The sequence below is a fragment of the Argiope bruennichi genome, chromosome 6, assembly GCF_947563725.1.
Source record: "Argiope bruennichi chromosome 6, qqArgBrue1.1, whole genome shotgun sequence".
Lineage (NCBI taxonomy): Eukaryota > Metazoa > Arthropoda > Arachnida > Araneae > Araneidae > Argiope > Argiope bruennichi.
This window is the reverse complement of record NC_079156.1, coordinates 32479649-32498434: the sequence shown is the minus strand read 5'-3', so window position 1 is coordinate 32498434 and position 18786 is coordinate 32479649. Positions and strand designations below refer to the sequence as shown.

At 29.0% G+C, this 18786-nt stretch overlaps 1 protein-coding gene across 1 annotated transcript in view; it reads right to left on the bottom strand.

The window, feature by feature from the left end:
- Window positions 1-18786, bottom strand: part of LOC129971523 (tolloid-like protein 1) — a 346326-nt gene that overhangs the window by 118929 nt on the left and 208611 nt on the right. Inside the window, exon 6 of the mRNA XM_056085378.1 lies at window positions 15199-15377. Within this exon, the coding sequence (XP_055941353.1) occupies window positions 15199-15377 (179 nt within the window). The remainder of the gene's footprint in view (window positions 1-15198; window positions 15378-18786) is intronic.

Here is an 18786-nt window from a genome sequence, read left to right as displayed (position 1 = left end):
GTATGGATAATTTTGTATGTAAAGTCAATAACGTCTTTAATATTTTTTTTTATTTATTTTAATAATAGCAATTATTTTCAATAAAAATAGATGAAAATGATTGTTAATTGATTGTGTTTAGAGCTCCATATTCAGAACATTCGTAATATGAAAAAGAAAGATGAAAGTATGTAATTACGTTCGGATTTTTTTTTTTTTTTTGTGAAATGCTCTACAAGAATTTTTGAGTTTTTGTATAAAGTAGATAGGAAAAACACATATTTGAATACAAACTATCTGAGTTAAAGGAAAAAAGTACTTAAAAATTAGAATTTTTATTTTATTTTATTTATTAATTTTGTTTAAAAGAAATATAAAATAAAACCCTTCTAATTCAGAAAATTACCAGATTATTATTTCAATATCATAGAGATAAAAATTATATGCTTTGTTCCTGAACTAAGAATTGAGTTATATTTCTACACAATCTTTTAATAGCGGAGTTTAATTGATAAACAAAAAGAAATATTCAGCTTTTTCCACATAACATTGTTGCCTCAATAAAAATCTTTTAAAATGAATAGATGGCTTGTTCAGAGACTACAAAGCATATTGAGAAATTAATATACCAAATTTAGATATAAAACAAAAATTGGTTTTCAATTAAGATTGAGTTTTTTTTGTAAGAAGATTTTTTTATGAAGATTTTGAATTTGAGAAAATAGAATTTAAAGATGTATATATAGCTTTGAAAAGCAAAATATGCAATTATAAAAATCTTTGAAACTTCTCAAGCAACAAGCAAATAAACAAAATTCAAACGATTTTATCAAGAAACTGTTCAGAGAATAAGAATTCTGATTAAAAAAAGTTTTAGCCAAGAATCGACATTCTAATTTAGTCATTACGCCAATTTGCATATTATATTGCATATTGTCAATTTGCACTGTATATTAGGGAGAACATACAATCATTCAAAAAAGTAGTGGGACATTCGGCATAAATAACTACAAAACTATTTATAAAACTATTTATCACATTAAACCAAAAACAAAATGAATCAAGAAATATTTTAACACTTTGTGTACAATTTATAAGGAAAATTTTATTGGTATTTCAAAATTATAATTTGATCTAGCTTTTCAAATATAATTCAAACGCAAATGGGTGTAAAAAAGTATTGGGACAGTTTTGAAATACGAAATTCAACAAACATATAACACATCAATAGAATTGTATCACTTTTTTAAACTATAATTTTGAACATTAAAATTTCAACATATAAAAATTTTTGTAGATAAAAAATGGCGAGAAACAAAGGTATATTTGTTGATATGCGAAATATTGTAATAAGTCATTGGGAAAATGGAAAATCAGTTCGCTGTATAGGATACATCTTAAAACTGAATAAATCTACTGATTTTTTTAAAATAAATAATACATTTTATTTCAATAAAAGCGGGGAGAGGTGGATTGTGAAATAAGTTTACTTTAATTCAAAAACTATTGCAGTAAAATTGACTCTGCAATGTAAAATTAAGTTCGGAAAATCTGTAAATCCTGAAACTGTTAGAAATGTTTTAAGAAAACATGAATTTTTAATAAACAGCATCATCATACAGCAGTGAGATCAACTGTCAAAAGCTGGCCAAAAAATTGAAATTTTCAAAATTCTGGTAAAAACTGCATAACATAATTGATATTGTTAAAAAGATAGTTTTTTTTTTCAATTTTCAGTTTATATAAAAATTGTTTTAAGGCTGAAATATTTTTGAAAATTAATATGCAGAAACGTCAAAGTTTGGCTTCATTTTTTAATTAACTAAAAAATTTTAAAAAATGCACATTTCTACCTTTTAAAATATATCCATGCAGATTATTTATTATTTTCTTACTTTATTTTTTTCATCATAAATTTTAATACTGATTAAAATTGTCAATATTCAAAGTTATTGACAATTTTAATCAGTATTAAAATTTCTTTTTTTTCCAAAATAAATCTGACATCAAAAGGCTCATGTAAATCTATAAAAGCAATAAAATATTTGAACTAAGCTGAAAAACACTAAACAATTCTTGGAATTTATAATGTGCGATTTTTCATCAGTTGGGCTTATTTTTGCATTCAATAAAGGCGATACATTCTTCAAAAAAGACGTTTCGATCATTCAAATTCAAGCATGTTAAACTTCTTTAGCTCCTTAATCTTAATTTCTCTATACAACTAAGAAGCCTAGAAGTGTTCGCTCCAAAAGCACTTCCAATGAATATAAATGGCCGACGATTACTAAGCTCTCGAGTGCCGTCGAAATTGCCTTCACAAAGGACCAGCATATCCATAACCGAGAAGAGGGTGTCACAAAAATAACATTGCGCGAAACTGAAGGATGCCAGCAATTAATCAGAAAGTTTTCAGAGCGCTATGAAAGCGAAAGAAAGGCGTTTATTTTTGCAGAATTTCCACTCTATCTTCCAGTCACAGCTGAAATAAGAATGCCGCAGAGGAATTCCCCAGAGAAAAACTCGTCAGAGAACACAAATGGAAGAACAAAGCATCAGTGGTACAACAGAAGACACCTGGCGTTTAAAGAGGGAAACAGTTTTCAGTCTTTTAAAAGGCAACAATAGACGTGTCTTTGTTCTCAGAGACGACATAAAAGTGTGCACGGGCACAAGGGACTCGGTGATTCGCCCAGACCACCCGTATTTAATGCTAAGGATAATGGTCGAGTGATAAGTCCTCCAAAGCAGCGTATTTTCACTTTAGATCATGACACCTAACATGAATTTGAGAAACGCGGTTTCCAGCTGTTTTAAAGGAGAGGATAGATTTCTCTTTTCTGTGCAAAAATTTTATAAGTGATATAATTGTTTCGCAGAGAATGATACACTCAGAGTTTTAGAGAATTTTTTTGCATAATAAAATATGAGTAAGAATGATAAATGTTTTCAAGAAAAGAAATGTTTCAAAAAGATTTTATTGTTTTTTTGAAATTTTTGCTATCCATTTTTCTGGAAGAAATAAATTTTCCACTAAAATTTTTTTTTCATCTATAAATTATAGAAAAGGTATGAAGAATGAAAACAAAAGAAGAAGGTTAAATTTAGCATTTATTTTACAAATAAAAAGCATTTTTAATTCTTTTCAATATTTCAGAAAAAGCAAACTTTTATGTTAAAAAAAATCGAAAGTCATTTTTAATATTAAAGTATTTTTTAGAATCAGTAAATTTTTTTAAATGAAAAGACACGACTTTCAATTTTTTTCAACACAAATTAATTGTTTTCGTTTTCTGTTTAATATTTTAGTATTAAAAGCTTCATAGTTGCAAATTAAATCAGGATCATTTTAAATAAATTATTATGGACGTTTTATTTAAATAACAATTTTCTTAAAACATATTGTTATTATTGTATCTAACAATTTTTTTATTTTTTTTTTTATTTTCGAAAGTGATTTTTGACTTTTAATCTTGAAATCTATTCTTTCTTAAAGTGACAATCAGATGGCGCTATTCGTATGGGATTAAAATTTAATTATTTAAATAAATAAATTGAGAATTTAGTTTTGAAAAAAAATAAATTAGTATATATTGCCATAGAGGATACATAAGTGTATGGTATTTTAGAATTCAAGCAAATCAGAAAAGCGAAAAGAGTAATTATAAAATTCCATTCTTAAAAAGATGAAATATGTCAAGCTAACAAAAAGTATATAAAAATGAGAAAAACCTGGAGCATTTCTTCAAATTGTTATAAAATTACGAATCATTTCTCTTATCATTCTGTTCTATACGTTCCTTAAAAAAATGTCTCATTATTTTTTGTCGCTTAATTTAAATAAGTATTAATTAATAATCGCAATGATTTTAAATTTTTCTTTTGAATTTCTAAAAAGTTATTTATTAGCCAATTCCCCCCCCCCCCAGTCTAACGGCCCTAGACAGTTTCTTAACCTGCATAAACATGACTGGGCGTCAAAATATAAATATCTGTGTTTTTTTTTAACAGAGATTTCATTGGCAGTATGCATATGTGCGCAGAACAATACCAGTATATTAACGTATTCTCATTTTTCATTATTTTTACTTCATCTCTTCATTCCCATATAGGTTCTATAAAATTAAGGTTAATATATGCCTCGAATTGACTGTGAGAGCCTCGAATTTGAACTGTTTGCCGAGTACTTAAAAAATATCGTGGATTTGGTCTGAATTTTTATCAAACTGCCGGAATCGTTTCTTTTACTTATTTTAAATAAATGGTTCACAAAAATAAAGAATTAGCTTGCTTTAAATTTTTTTATTTATCAGTAAATTTTAAATTTCCCACTTTTTCTTAATCTAAAAAATTATTTGAAGTCCTGTATTATGCGGAAAAATTTAATATTCAACTTTATTTCCCAGAATGAAGAATCATCCAGAATTTTAATTAAACGCCCTAGAATTCCGGTTGAATTCCGTTTTTTTTTTTTTTTAATTTTCCAATATATATTTCGTATTGAAAAAGGTGAGGTAAATTTTATTGTAAAAAAGTTTCTACAGAATTCTTTTTTCCAAATTTATTACTATACTATTAAAGGAAAGATAGTAAAATGAACAGCGAATAACCATATCTTCTTTTTTTTCGGCCTTTTTAAGGAAATATTCTAGAATTTTACTGTACCCGTTATATACATTTACTATTCAACTTTAGTGACCCGCTGTTTCGGCAGGGATGTTAGTTATCTTTAATTTCAGTTGAATCATTTAGATATAATTTCATATCCATGATATCGAGAAAATGATGGGTATATTTAATTATCTTACATATGTTACGCTCATTGCTTACATGAGACTTTCTAATGGAAGCGAGTCCCGTGGAATCGCGGATCTATTATAAATGTAAATGTGCGATTCATTTATCTTATTAATTTCATAGTACTGTGAATTCATTTATTTATCAGTCTCATAAACTACACAGACAATAAACAAAATACTTATTTTTTTAACTTTAAACAACGGAAGAAACATCAGATATTGATGAAATAATGAAAACGGCTTGAGGAATAATGTAATATAATGTTAGAAATGAAGCAAAAAATATTTTTAAAAATTGTCAAACCAAAAACTGATATTATTAGAAAAGATTTTTTTTTTAATTTTGAAAAGTTGTAAATTCCAACGCTAAATTCGGCTTAATTTTTACTTAATTAGAATTTCAAAAATTGCACTACGAGGTACACATTCCTACGCTCCAAGGTTCATATGTGCCAAATTTGGTGACTGTAGATCAAACGGTCTGGTGTGTAGAAGGCGCGCGCACACACACACACACACACACACACACACACACACACACACACCTTCAACTTTATAAAAGAGATTTATATAAATATTTTTTTTCTCCAATAATCCCTGCACCTTCTCGCCAGCGTCTTAGATTAAAAAACAAAATTCTGATAACTATAGATAAAACTAATTAAGTTTTTGTCCATATTTTTTAAGCTAGGCATTGTTTTTGGACCTTTTGTTATAATTTTATTGATTTCTATTTATTTTCTGTCAAAAAGTTTCGCAGAAAGCATTCTTTATAAAAGTTTTAATAAGCAATCAACTGAGGTTTTGGAGCAGAATAATCCATTTCACATACCGCACTCTGTGAAGTTTTCCGCCAGACTTTAGTTTCACCCTACAAATGACTTTCAATATCAGATTTAGCTTGCGAACATATATTCCACTGTCATTTAAATTCTTTTTTCATAGATATACTGAATCAACGACAAACATCTTTGAGACATTCACACCTTTGATTTATATTGTTTGAAGTAGTTTCGAAATTTATATTTCACTATTTTTTATTCCATCGTAAACCGTTCCTCGTACTAGTTTTCATTTTTGCATTGGATTGCGCAAATGGAATTCGGAAAACATAGTTCTCTAATATATATAGAATGTTACATGTTAAATATCATCACAGTTGGAGTTAAATTTTTTTTTTGTCAAAGTTAATTATTTTAGTTTGCTTTTGCCTTTTTTCTTTGTTTCAATCATTTATCGCGCTAATGTTTTTTTTTTTTTTTTTTTTTTTTTTGCAATAACAATATCCAAAAATAAATATGAAATTTGCTATAAATTGATGATTAATTAATTTCATACTCAAAAGCAATACAGATTAAAATGATTTATTATCAATCATTAGAGAAATTAATAATGTTACGAGTTAATAAACGAAATTAATATGAATGTTGATTTTGGAATTCGAATCAACTATAATACACTTCCTCGTTTATATTGACTTTCTGACACAGCATAAAAACGTTTAGAAGAATCCTTTTATCTCGAGTCCAAAAAGAGATAACGTTAAAATTCTTGCATTTTCTGAAAACTTTTTTGATGCCAAATGCACCAAATTCGTCGCCAATGATGGGTTCACTGACCTAGAGTCCATTCAAAAACCATTAGAAATATCGGTAAATCTCTGTCTTCAGTGATTGGACTCACATTGCAGAAAAGCAATATTATATATTTGTATCAGTACCAAAAAAAACTACGCGCATTTTTAACTCAAACCTATAAAAATGACTGTTAGTGGATGTATGTAAAAATGTAATATTCAAAAATGGGCTATTAAAATAACTAGAAAACAAAGTAAAAATATCTTTACATTTAAAAGCTTCAATTTTGCTTTTAAAATAAAGAACAATCTCTAAAATTGAAACAACAAAAAAATTATATTTTTAACAATAAAATTTAGGGACCCAAAAAATATTATTTCAGTTGCACAAAAGAAACAACCATACTTAAAAATGGACATACCTAAAAAAAAAAGTGATTTATTTTCATATTTTTTACTAATGGCTTTCTTGATAATCCCTGGTTCAAATCATGAAATATTCTAGAATTCTTTTATTGTTGTTTCAACTTTTTTTGGAATCCATTATCTTCTTGCATTCCAAACAATTTTTATAAACATAAAATCCATCCGTAGTACACAACATTAGAGAAATCATGAATGAAACTTATTCGAATCGCCAAGGTGTGCCAAGTAATTCCATCGTCAATAAAATTACATTAGACACTATTTTTTTTCTTTCTTAATGCTGTTTTGACAATGGAATCATTTGGCATGATTTGGCGGGTAAGGTATGCAGGATTCTAGAACTCAAACATTAAGTAAACTATATTGATATATTTGTACACGCATTCCATAAAGTAAGAGACTGATAAAACTGAACAAAAAGGACTGATAATCATTACAAAGGAATTTGGGAATTTAACACCGTTAAAAGTAATTTACCCGCTGGGTTTAATGACTTTATCAATGATCAATATTCCGTCGCCAACAAAGAATTTTTTGCCACCTCTCATAACTGTTCTTAGAGTAATTTGTGTTCATCGACATCGTCTTGAATTTTTTTTTTATTTCCTTCTCAGAAAGCTATCACGATTGAGCAAAGGTAGATTAATCAGCCATTTTGGGTCACGGATTTTCCATTGGATGCAGAACCTAATCTTCCAACGATCTAAGCTCCGTTTCGAATTTAACAATCAAATTTCTTACGCTTTATATTCACACTAGCTGATATACCAACGTTGCTTCGGATTTCAAAAAATTAAAGTCTAATATTTTAAATGCATAAGCTAATTTTCCCATGAATTATTAAAATACAAGAAATATTTCTAAATTTCGGAAAGTTTTTTTTAGTAAAATTAGGATATCGATTGAGCCAAACGATTTTTAAAATCCGTAGGCAACTAATTTTTTTATATTTTTTCTGCATTAATAAATTAAATCAATTATTGTTCCTAACATAAATTGTTAAACATCTGCTTTTAAACTTTTGTTTTAATATTTCAAAAATTTGGCTAGTCTGTTGTGGCAACAGTGTTTAGTTTGAATTCTTGTGTTTCAATAATAATAATAATAATAAAAATTGAAAATACTATTAAGTTGTCTTTTTAAAATAGATTTAAACAAACATTTCCAAATATCTTTAAAAATAAAATATTGATATCGCGAAATAATGGAAGAATATTTTAATGTCTCCCACTTATCTAATAAAGGAGTGTTTACAAATTTCTTTATTTCAAAATTGTCTGCTTCTATTCAAACATTTAGTAATTTTGAAAAAGTAGTAAAAATTTATGTAATATATACAGTGGCTCAAACAATTGAGAGTACACCTTACTTCTACTTGATAAATCCGACTTTCATTATAAATAACATATTAACGAGAAGTGCAAACATATTTTTATTTTTACACATAAAAAATAGTTTAATTTAAAGTAAGAGCGAAGAATAATCAACGAAATATTTCTCAATTGAAAAGTTTTCGAAGCCCTTTAAATAAACATATGCAGATTTTTGTGTCAAAAAATTGAGAATGCACCAATGAAATTTATGTAATATTTTGTATAGAAAGAAAGTGTCAGTATTGAGTTGCATATCCTTTGACTTTTATAATGGCCTCTAAAAGCTGTGATACCGATTCGACCCATTTTTGATGGTATCTTATATTTTATGCCATTCTTCTTGCAACATTTGTTTTAAATGTGTTTTGCTTCTAATTTTGTGTTTTTGAACAACTATTTCGAGAGTGACCCAGAGGTATTCAATGGCATTGATGTCGGGGTACTGTGGTAATGTGTGTAACTGCTGTTTACAATGAAAAATGCACCACATTTTGACGTTACTTCCAGTGTGCTTGGAGTCGTAGACCTGCTGGAAAATGAAATTTCCATCTAACCCCAAATTTTTCATACTTTCTTTTATATTGTTGCGTAGTATATCCAAGTAAACCATTTGGCTTATAATGCCATTTATAAGAACTAAATTTTCTACCACAGATGAATCTACGCTACTCCAAATTGCAATGGAATCACCACCATGTTTAACTGTAGGACGTAAATTTCTTGGATCCAAAGCAGTATTAGGCTTTCTCCATATAGTTCGATGGTTGAGTTTTCTTTCACCACTAAATATAACTTCCTTCCAAAAGTTATTAGTCTCCAATTGACGAGTCTTTGCAAACTTCAAAAGCTTTTTCTGAATTTGCTAGCTTAAGAACAGTTTCTCTCTAATAATTCGACTTTTATATCCAGTTTCTCTCTAATAATTCGACTTTTATATCCAGTTTCTCTCTAATAATTCGACTTTTATATCCAGTTTCTCTAATTACATTTCGCACAATTTCAGCACTTATACTTCTGCCAATGATTTGAGAAAATTCTGCAGCAAGTTGGATTCACCATATGGTTACATCAATCTAAAGGCAAGTGCTAAAAATTTGAGTTTAGATGGAAATTTCCTTTTCTAGCAAGACAACAACCCCAAGCACACAACGTCAAAATGTGGTGTCTTTTTTCATTGTAAACAGCAATTGCACAACCACAACAGTATCCCGACATCAATGCCATTGAATATCTGTGGGCCACACTCTAAACAGTGGTCCGAAAACACAAAATTAGAAACAATACCCATTTAAAACAAGCGTTGCAAGAAGAATGCCATAAAATATCTTCAAATACCACCAAAAATGGCTCGAATCGGTACCACGGCGTTCTGAGGCCAATATAAAAGCCAAAACACATGCTACTACATATTTACGTTTTCTTTGTATGCGAGATATTAGTAAAATTTCATTGGTGTATTTTCGATTTTCTGAGGATAAAATTTGCGTATGTTTATATAAAATGTTTCTGAAGCTTTTCAATTTAGAAGTTTTTCGTTGATTGGTCTTTATTTTTACTTTAAATTAAACCATTTCTTATATGTAAGAGTAAAAACATTTTTGCACTTCTCATTAATGTGTTATTTATATTGAAAGTCAGATTTATCAAGTAAAAGTAAGGTGTACTCTCAATTGGTTGAGCCACTGTATGTATGATATTGATGTAATGAAAAGGTAAAATTTTGAATTTTAAGATGTTATAAAAATAATTTTTGAAAGATATTTGCTTAGAAATCACTGCGGAAAATAAAATATTTTTGTTAACATCTAATTAATTGAATATTTAATTATTTGTTGTATTTTGAAAAATCGCCAATATTCTAATTGGTCTTAAATAATAAGTATGCTAAGTTTGGTTGAATCTGATTAAGTTTTTTTAGGTGGAACATATTTCTATAATAAAATATGAAATACCAATTTTTTTTCCTTGTGCACCGCTTCTTATTTACACGTGTTCGACTATGTATCGATTAAAAGACTAAACTTTCATCTGAGATTGCTGCACTATATAAGACATACTTTACAAGATAAAATGACATTGTATAGAGTGAATAAAAATTGACGATAGAAAGAATGAAATCAGGAAATGTAAAGCCATTTATATACTCTTATAACTCTAATGTAATCTGAAAAAATTCGCTAATACTCGTAAAAAGAACAAAAAAGGAAAAAGAGAATAATTCGTCTTACAATTTCTTTAAAACATGTCGATACATGTAAACTGAAACTAACAACTATTATCAGAAGATTGGGTAAATCGACTGACATCGATGCGTAAATTTCAAGAAAGTAATTTTCAGAATGCATTCATATTTTTATTTAAAATCCGTTAGTAGATAAAATTACTCTCTTGAAAAGAATAATAATTTATAAAAGAATAATAATATAAAATTTAAAAAGAATAATTCTAAAACAGTAATAAAAGAATAATTCTAAAACAGTAATAAAAGAATAATAATACCCTAAAAATCTACTGTTTATTTGAATTTGGACCGTTTATTTAAACTAAATTTGGATCACTAGTTTTTTTTAGTTCAAATCAGAATAATCAAAATAACTTTTAATTATACACCTGTTACCGAATTTAAGCCTCCAACACCTTAGATATAGAGATGTGAAGTTTTCATTATGGTCGTTGGTTCAAATTTGCGTGGTTTGTACAAAAATGGTGGTATCTGGGCCCTCCGCCAATGACGGATGATACTCCTATATGAGGAATCGGCGACTACAGTGTTTTAATGTTATTTGTCATTCAGTTCACCCTGAATGCTAAGTTTGGGAGAGGGGTATCTCATAATGATTAATTAATTGATTTGTATTATTTACTTAAAATTAAACTTTAATCATCTAATATCAAATACTACTTTCTTTTTTGACCATAGAAGCAACAAAGAAACGGTGAATTATTATGAAGTATTTAGGGATATTAACTTATTCTGATCAAAATTACCGTAGTGGCCTGGGGGTTCCAAGTCCACTGAAGAACTACAATGTAAGCGGGTCTTGTGAAACGGGTACCTCATTCTTGCATAAAAAGAGCAATCTGATAAATTCATGCTGGTATCGCATTTTTTTTTCTTTAGCTGTCTTGATTCATTTGAAAATGTAAATGGTATTTAAAACTTTATTAATTCTTACAGAAGTCAGAATAAAGAAATTCAGAATTCCACTTCATTTATTTAAAATAAACAAAACGAGGCATTTCATGAAAATGCATATCGTAGAAAGCGAGTTTACAAGTGATGGTTGCATACTCTTTGAAAATATCCAACAATAAAAATAACTCATGGCAAATGATTGATTTTGCGCACACGCACACACACACACACACACACACACACACTGTAATTTACATAGACAATAATAACGTGGTTATACTTCCCACGAGAGGGCGCTCTAAATTCTTTTGATTATATCTATAGTGAATGACAGTTTGATACTAGACGTGCTTGCCACTAATCCCTAAGTACGATCCTATCCTAGAATAAAAAGAGCCAAAAATGTCTTTTAGATTAAAGTCAATATCTAATATTACTGGCGCCATATATTATATAAAAAATAGCCAGAAACTTTAACTTGTGCATAATAAATTCACAAGTTCCCATTGCTTTCGGCAGCGTCCCCCCACACCCTCACCATCAATGATACCCAATAGAATCGCTCTATTTGTTTCCATCCACTTTTTTGACCAACCGCAAGCCTAGTTTTATTTCTCACAATCTTCATCAAGACTCTACCCAGCTCCTGTCATTCAACAAAAACCCATTTTAATGATCAGTCATTATCAGGAAAGAGATAGTCCTTTGCTCTAAGGATGGGTGCTCCGATAAGTTTATCATCGAACTCGAACTCGTTACGAGATGTCAGCGGAGAAGAGTTGGGCCGGAGCTCGAAAAGAAATTATCCATTGAAAACCTGCAATTATAATTCTTCTTGCGTTGAATTCTCTTCCAATCCCCAATGTGCCAAGCGTAGGTGGAAAGAATCTTTATGGACAGCCACCTATCTTCTACTAATCATCTTTGTTAATCAAGAAATAAACGATTACGTTATCAAAGTGGGCAGATGGATTATTTAAAATCTATAACATTCATAATAATTGGAGTGACCTGTGGTCTAAATAAAGTCTCCGAGTATACATGAACAATTATAGATACATTTATCCGTGAATGCAATCATATAAAAGCAATTTGGCGATAAAAGAAGTAACTAGTAATACTTTAAATCGCATGTCTTTACTATTATTTTACTTTACATATTTTCTAAGCGTGTCAATCATACAAACGCTAAATATTATTTGAAAATATTACTGGTAACATTCACTTTCACTGAAGTTTCACACGTGTTTATTTATTAATTATTTAATCCTTTAAAGGGCCCTTTTTTTCTAGTCGTATTATGTTAAAATATTTTTAGGCTTGAAATTATAATAAGAAAAGGGATTCATTTAGCTTATTAGATAAATTTAATTTGATTCATTAATTCATTTGGTTAATTAATAATTAAGTATCAAATAAAGACACATCATTTTGTGTAAAATAAAGAACTAAAGCATCTAAGTTTCTGTATTTCTAAAAAAATGTGTCAGAACTTATGCCAACCTACATAAATTCATACAAAGATTGATAAATTTGGTGGGAAGCATACTTCCCATGGCCCTAGAAAGGGTTAAGATAGTAAATTTGTTGTTTAAATGAGAACCATATTAAGAAAAATTTCGTGTGACTAATTAAACCTAAATATTCCAATTTCGCATAACATTCGCTATCATTTTTTTTTAACAATTTGGCGACAATTTCTTTTCCATTTCTTCAAACCCTTAAGCCAAAATTCTGAGCAAATTCTAGTCCCTACATTTACCGTTCATACATTCCATTTCGATGTTTTCCGGAAGTAAACCATTAATGGATACAGTATGCTCTGGCTTTATAGACGTAAAACCATTAGTTAGCTATACTGCGCCAATTCATTGCATTGAGAAAAGCATTCATTCATCTTTGCTTTATAAAAAAAATAATGACAAATCTACAACTGATAATATTATAAAATTAAAAAAAAGTAATGTCAATCATTGCCATAAGAAAAATGCGAAATAAAATAATAGCAAACTAAAAAATAATTCAAGACGGCAGATGTCATTCACCTTAGCTAGACAACTGAATACGAAAAAGTATTGCACTGATATTAAAAGGAAGATAATAGACGAACTTCGGTGGGCAAACATGGATGCTAATCTGCCTGTCAAATATGACTGAGGGTGTCTTTCTGGAAATGAGGAATTATATGCGTATCGATTTTTATCTGCTCGGAGGCGGAGTGGAAAGTGCTTTGTGGGGAGAGGTATAATGAAAGAGCATTATCTACAACCATTCACACTTTTTTTTTTGCCTCGTCATTAAAGCTGCAAATAAAGGCCTTTTCGGTTGGTCTTTCAGGTCTGATTTTAAAATAGCGAAAACTTTCTTTTCTGAAGAAAGCACACAAAGGAAATCATCCACGTGAAAGATGTATCCGCCTTGAGTCCCTTTAAGTATGTTTATTTTTGTGTTAGTATTTATTGGGATACCAAAATCATATTACTTTATGTTAGAGTAATGCCCTGGCAATCCCTGTAAAGCCTTTACCTTCTCGTACGCGAGGTATAAAATCATAAAGTATTATAACTGTCAAAAATTCGAACTCGGAATTTTTTTGATTTTAAAGAAATCAGAATTTGAACGAAATGTGATGTTTAAGGAATTCCTGTGCCTGAAAAACCCTTTTTTTAATGATGATTGTGCATCTATATGAGATATCTCAAAAGCAATTTCAGGTAGATAGGTTGAAATATGGAATTTATGGATTTCTATAAATTTTCGAAATAAGAAAAAGTCTGTCTGTCTTTTAGAGAAAGTCTATCTAGCTGCCCAATTACAGACGAACACGATAACTACAAAACATATAGAATACAATTAAAGAAGAAAACAAGCTGAACGTAAAAATAATTCACAAAAGAAAGTTACGAATTCTAGCCATCTTTAGAAAAAGCACTAGGGATTGTTTTTATAATAAGGCTTAATACTGTGATTAAAGGTATTAAATATATTTCGAGGATTTAAATCCCGTTCTACACTTTTATAAATTTTTTAATAAATAAAAATTGTCTTTGTTAAGAATTGTGTTAGAAAAAAAAATCAAAATCTTCGTGGGCATGAATGTTAAAGCATTCGATTTCAGTAGCATGAAAATGATGCGAATATCGAAGCATTAAAATGTATAACTAAAATACATCATTCTATGCAACCTCTTAATATAAAAAATTAAAACTTATTTATATAAAATTAACCTGAAATATATAAATATATACTCCACTATTCTTTATATTTTAACCATGCCTCCAATTCAATGCAATCTTACTTTTTCAAGTTATTAAACCTCTTATTAAAACCACTTGCTAAATAAATAGATACACTGTCATCTTATCATTTGATAGGTCCGGAAGTTAAGAACTTCGCGTTCACGTACTCATTGACACATCTCTCAAATCGGCAAATCAAGCATTTTAATGTCAGCGCTAACTAGTTTATTAAGTATTTGCAATTTGCTGTTTTTTTTCTTCTTTTGCAAATTGTATACTTCTATTAGATGGCACATGGCGAACAATCTTAATCACAGAAGTTTCACCTATATACTCAGTAAGGTTCATATACTACTTATATACTTTTGCATTTCATGTTTTTAAACTGTTTACAATCCTCGAAAGTATTTAATATCTCTAACATAGACCAATCTCAGACTATAAGTATTATAATCTTTCATTTCCATTTGAATTTCTAATGAAGATCGAAAGCGTTTTCATTAGAAATTTAAATTAGCAGTGGCATTTTCATTTTAGAATTAAGACCTTTCTATATGAGGTAAGATCTAAAAATTATCATTGTACTTTTTAATATAAATCTTACACTTCACAACATTTGACAAGAATAAAAAAAAATTAAAAAATAGGCAACAGGAGGGGTTCACCTCACCGGTCATGATGTTTTTGTTGATGATCTGCACGTGCTTGTCCCTGTCCGGTCTGGTGTGCTCGTGCCAGAAGCCCACCACGTGGCCGAGCTCGTGCACCACAATGCCGAATTTGTCGCAGTTCTTGCCAATGGAGATCGCCTGCGGGCCGTTGCCGCGCTTCCCCACGAAAGAACAACACCTGGAAGGAAAACATTCTCTGGAATCAAGATATTCTTATATTACAACGTTATCAGATTAAAATTTGTTTGTTGCCAACTCATGGCCATCACTGGTGATCAGTGCAAATATGTAACTTGGTTTTAGCAAAATTTCAACCACACAAAAAAAAAGGATAGTTTTTAATTATGGCATAGAGGATAAAATGGAACTTTTGGATATATTGCAAAGGAAATCATCCACGTGAAAGATGTATCCGCCTTGAGTCCTTTTAAGTATGTTTATGAAAAGTAATTTTTGTAATAGTATTATATAATATCCATAATATGGATTATTATTATATTCATATATGGATTTTAATATATGGATATTTGGATAATGAAAGAAAGTGCACAACAACTAAGATAGGATCATATTTTATTTTTCAACAAGACAACGATCTCAAACATACATTTGAAATTGTTAAGTTTCAGTTATTATAAAAACATGAAATGCTATTGACATTCCACCTCAAAATCGTGGCAATTCAAAATTTAAAGTCCAAATAGAAAAAATCAGCTCAGAAGCAATTTTAGGAATAAAAAAAAAGGTTTAAAACTATTTTATAAAAAGAATGGGGAAAGACAATCTCTCAGATTTTAAAATTATCTTTTCAGATAATTCATTGTCATGCCTTTTACAAGCTATTTAGTGAGCTAAGTATATGCATTAAAATATTTATTTGATCGTGAAGGTTTTTTTGCTAACACATTAAGGTTGGTAATTACATTAAAAAATCCTCTTTTTTTGTAAACCTCTGATTTTTTAAAAAAATTAATATTCATAATGTTTGAACAGGCTTCTTTATAAAACCGTTAGAATTTTGTTTCTAAGACTATTTTTTGGGAAATCAACTGATTTTTATGTTTGCAGATACAAATATGTTAGTGCTACAATTGCAGTTAACATATATCTTACATCTTTAGATGCTATTTTCTCAATCTTCGATAGAATTTTCTTACGAAAACCTCCAAAAATTAAACTCTAATGCATATTTTTTTTTTTTTGTTAAAATTCGATAAAATAATTTCTCTCTATGTTCTGCAGGTCCTAAACTAGAGAATAAGAAATCTATTCATTGTAAAATATTTTATAGTTGTTTTAATGCTTCACAATGTGCAAAAGAAATTTGAAAATTTCGTGTTATTTGTCAATTAAACCCAATATTTAAAGAATGGATACAAATACAACTTATTTTTTAGTTCAAAAACTAGATTAAATATTTCTTAAGTTATCTGCAAATTTTTAAGCAAAAAATCTGATAAACCTTTAAAGTAGAAGATTTTTGCTTTATACCTCTTTTTAGCCCAAAATAAATAAGTAAATAAAAATCCCTTTTTCCAATTTTTAAAAAGTTTCTGCCACTTAACTGGTAAATTTCGGTTTCATAAATGTTTCTCCAATCTTTTTTACGCAAATATTCAAAAATATAACTATTTTCAAACGCTTTTAAAAAAAATCATCATGAGTGAAGTCACATACCGAATATACTCATAAAATTGAGTATACTCTATACTCAATTTTGTGACAAAGGAATATGTAACTTCAACCTAAACTTTATGTTAGTAAAAATATTATAATTTCTTGTTAAATTTTATATGTTTCTTAATGAATTTTTTATTATTTTTTCAGCTTTGAAACTAAAAAGTGAATTAAATATAATATCTTTGTAAATTTAATAAATTTTGTGAACCCTTAATTTTGTGTGCCACTGTATGGAACATAAAAGGAAACTGATCTGCAAGAATAATTCAATTTCTGCTGACTTTAATTACCGACATCTTGCAAATTTTATTTTCACTTCAAAAGTGGGGTTGTAGCTAATGTAACTGCTTCTCCAACCGAGATGTGAACTCAGCGTTTTCTCATTTCTTTCTATGTACGGAAGAACTTTCAGTAATCTCAGCATATTCTAAATTCGATTTCAGTGTGAGAGTAGGCGTGATATGACCCATAAGTAATTTCCAGTCTTGGCTGTAATCTTGTAGTGTGTCAAGTCTCTTGCCAGTAAAAGGAATCGCTTGCTTTACGCATCTGAACTCTTAAAATTGGCCTTCAATGTGTATATCAGATAAATGAATTAAAAGGGGGAAAATTTATTTAATTGCAATAAAATTCACGTCTACTTTTTTACTGCCATCATATCCATATGAGACTCTGTCTGGGAGACGTTATTTTAGCTATAAATACGAAATTATAGATATTGACAAACTATAAAACGTAATTTCAAAGTAAACAAAACTTTCATGATTATGGGAGTAAGCAAAAATCAAAATGTCATTTTGGCATGGGGATTTTTTTTTAAGTTCAAGGGAAAATTTACCAGCATGAAGTGAATGGGTGAAAATATTAAGCATGGGTTTCCATATTCATCTTATTTCACAAGCTATATTTGGAAAATTAGAAAAAAACATTGACTTCATGTTTCGAGACAATTTTGGAAACTTATTCTCACATGTTTCATCTTTATTTCATCGTGAGGAAAGTGTGCTTAGAGAATGTTTACCTCAGACTTAAAAAAATAGCCGCCTTTAGAGATGAGCTTGTTAGGCCAGGTTATCGTCCTTTTAGACAGCGAAACAATTTATATTGAATGTATTATTTTTAAATTTTAACATGCTATTTTATACGATTGTAAGACAAGAATTTAATTAAATCGGTCTACTATAAATTTTTGAAGTGTAAATTGAAAAATGTGTACACTACGAAATAAAAGAGAAGTGAAAATCCCACTAGAAGACATTTTTTAAATCCTAATTTAACTCAGAAAAAAGATATGGTTGAATGTTTTCACAGATGAAATCAAATTTCATCATAACATTGTTTCAGACTGAATCCACAGTAAATTTTTAAAAAATTACACGAAAATAAAACTGATATCATTAAAAAGAAAATTTTTGGAGTAAAACAGGAGACTTGAGTACCACCTCTCACCAAAGCGAGAAATAATTCGAGCCAAACTTATCATAAATTAGTCAGACCAACAAATGTAATAAGAAAATAATAATAAAAAAAGACCACTGATTGTCTTTGAATTATGTACAATTGGTGCATGATGTATACGATTATCCTGCATGCCAATTTTTACTTTCTTGTATTACGAAGTATAGAGTAAATATAGAAAACATAAAAAAACTCGAACTACAGGTTTTGACGATCTCCACGATTTAGACTTCCCTGTGTACGATAAGCACATTTTTGGAAAATTTCCGTCTGCCTGTCTGTCTGTGACAACGATAATTCATAACCGCTTTCAGATAGATGGTAAAATTTGATATATAGTCTTTACAACAAATTTGCATATTTCTATCAAATTTTGAGGAAAATCTGCTCAGAGGAAGTCCGTCTGTCCGACTGTTTGAATATAAATTAACACGTTATTTACCAAACCA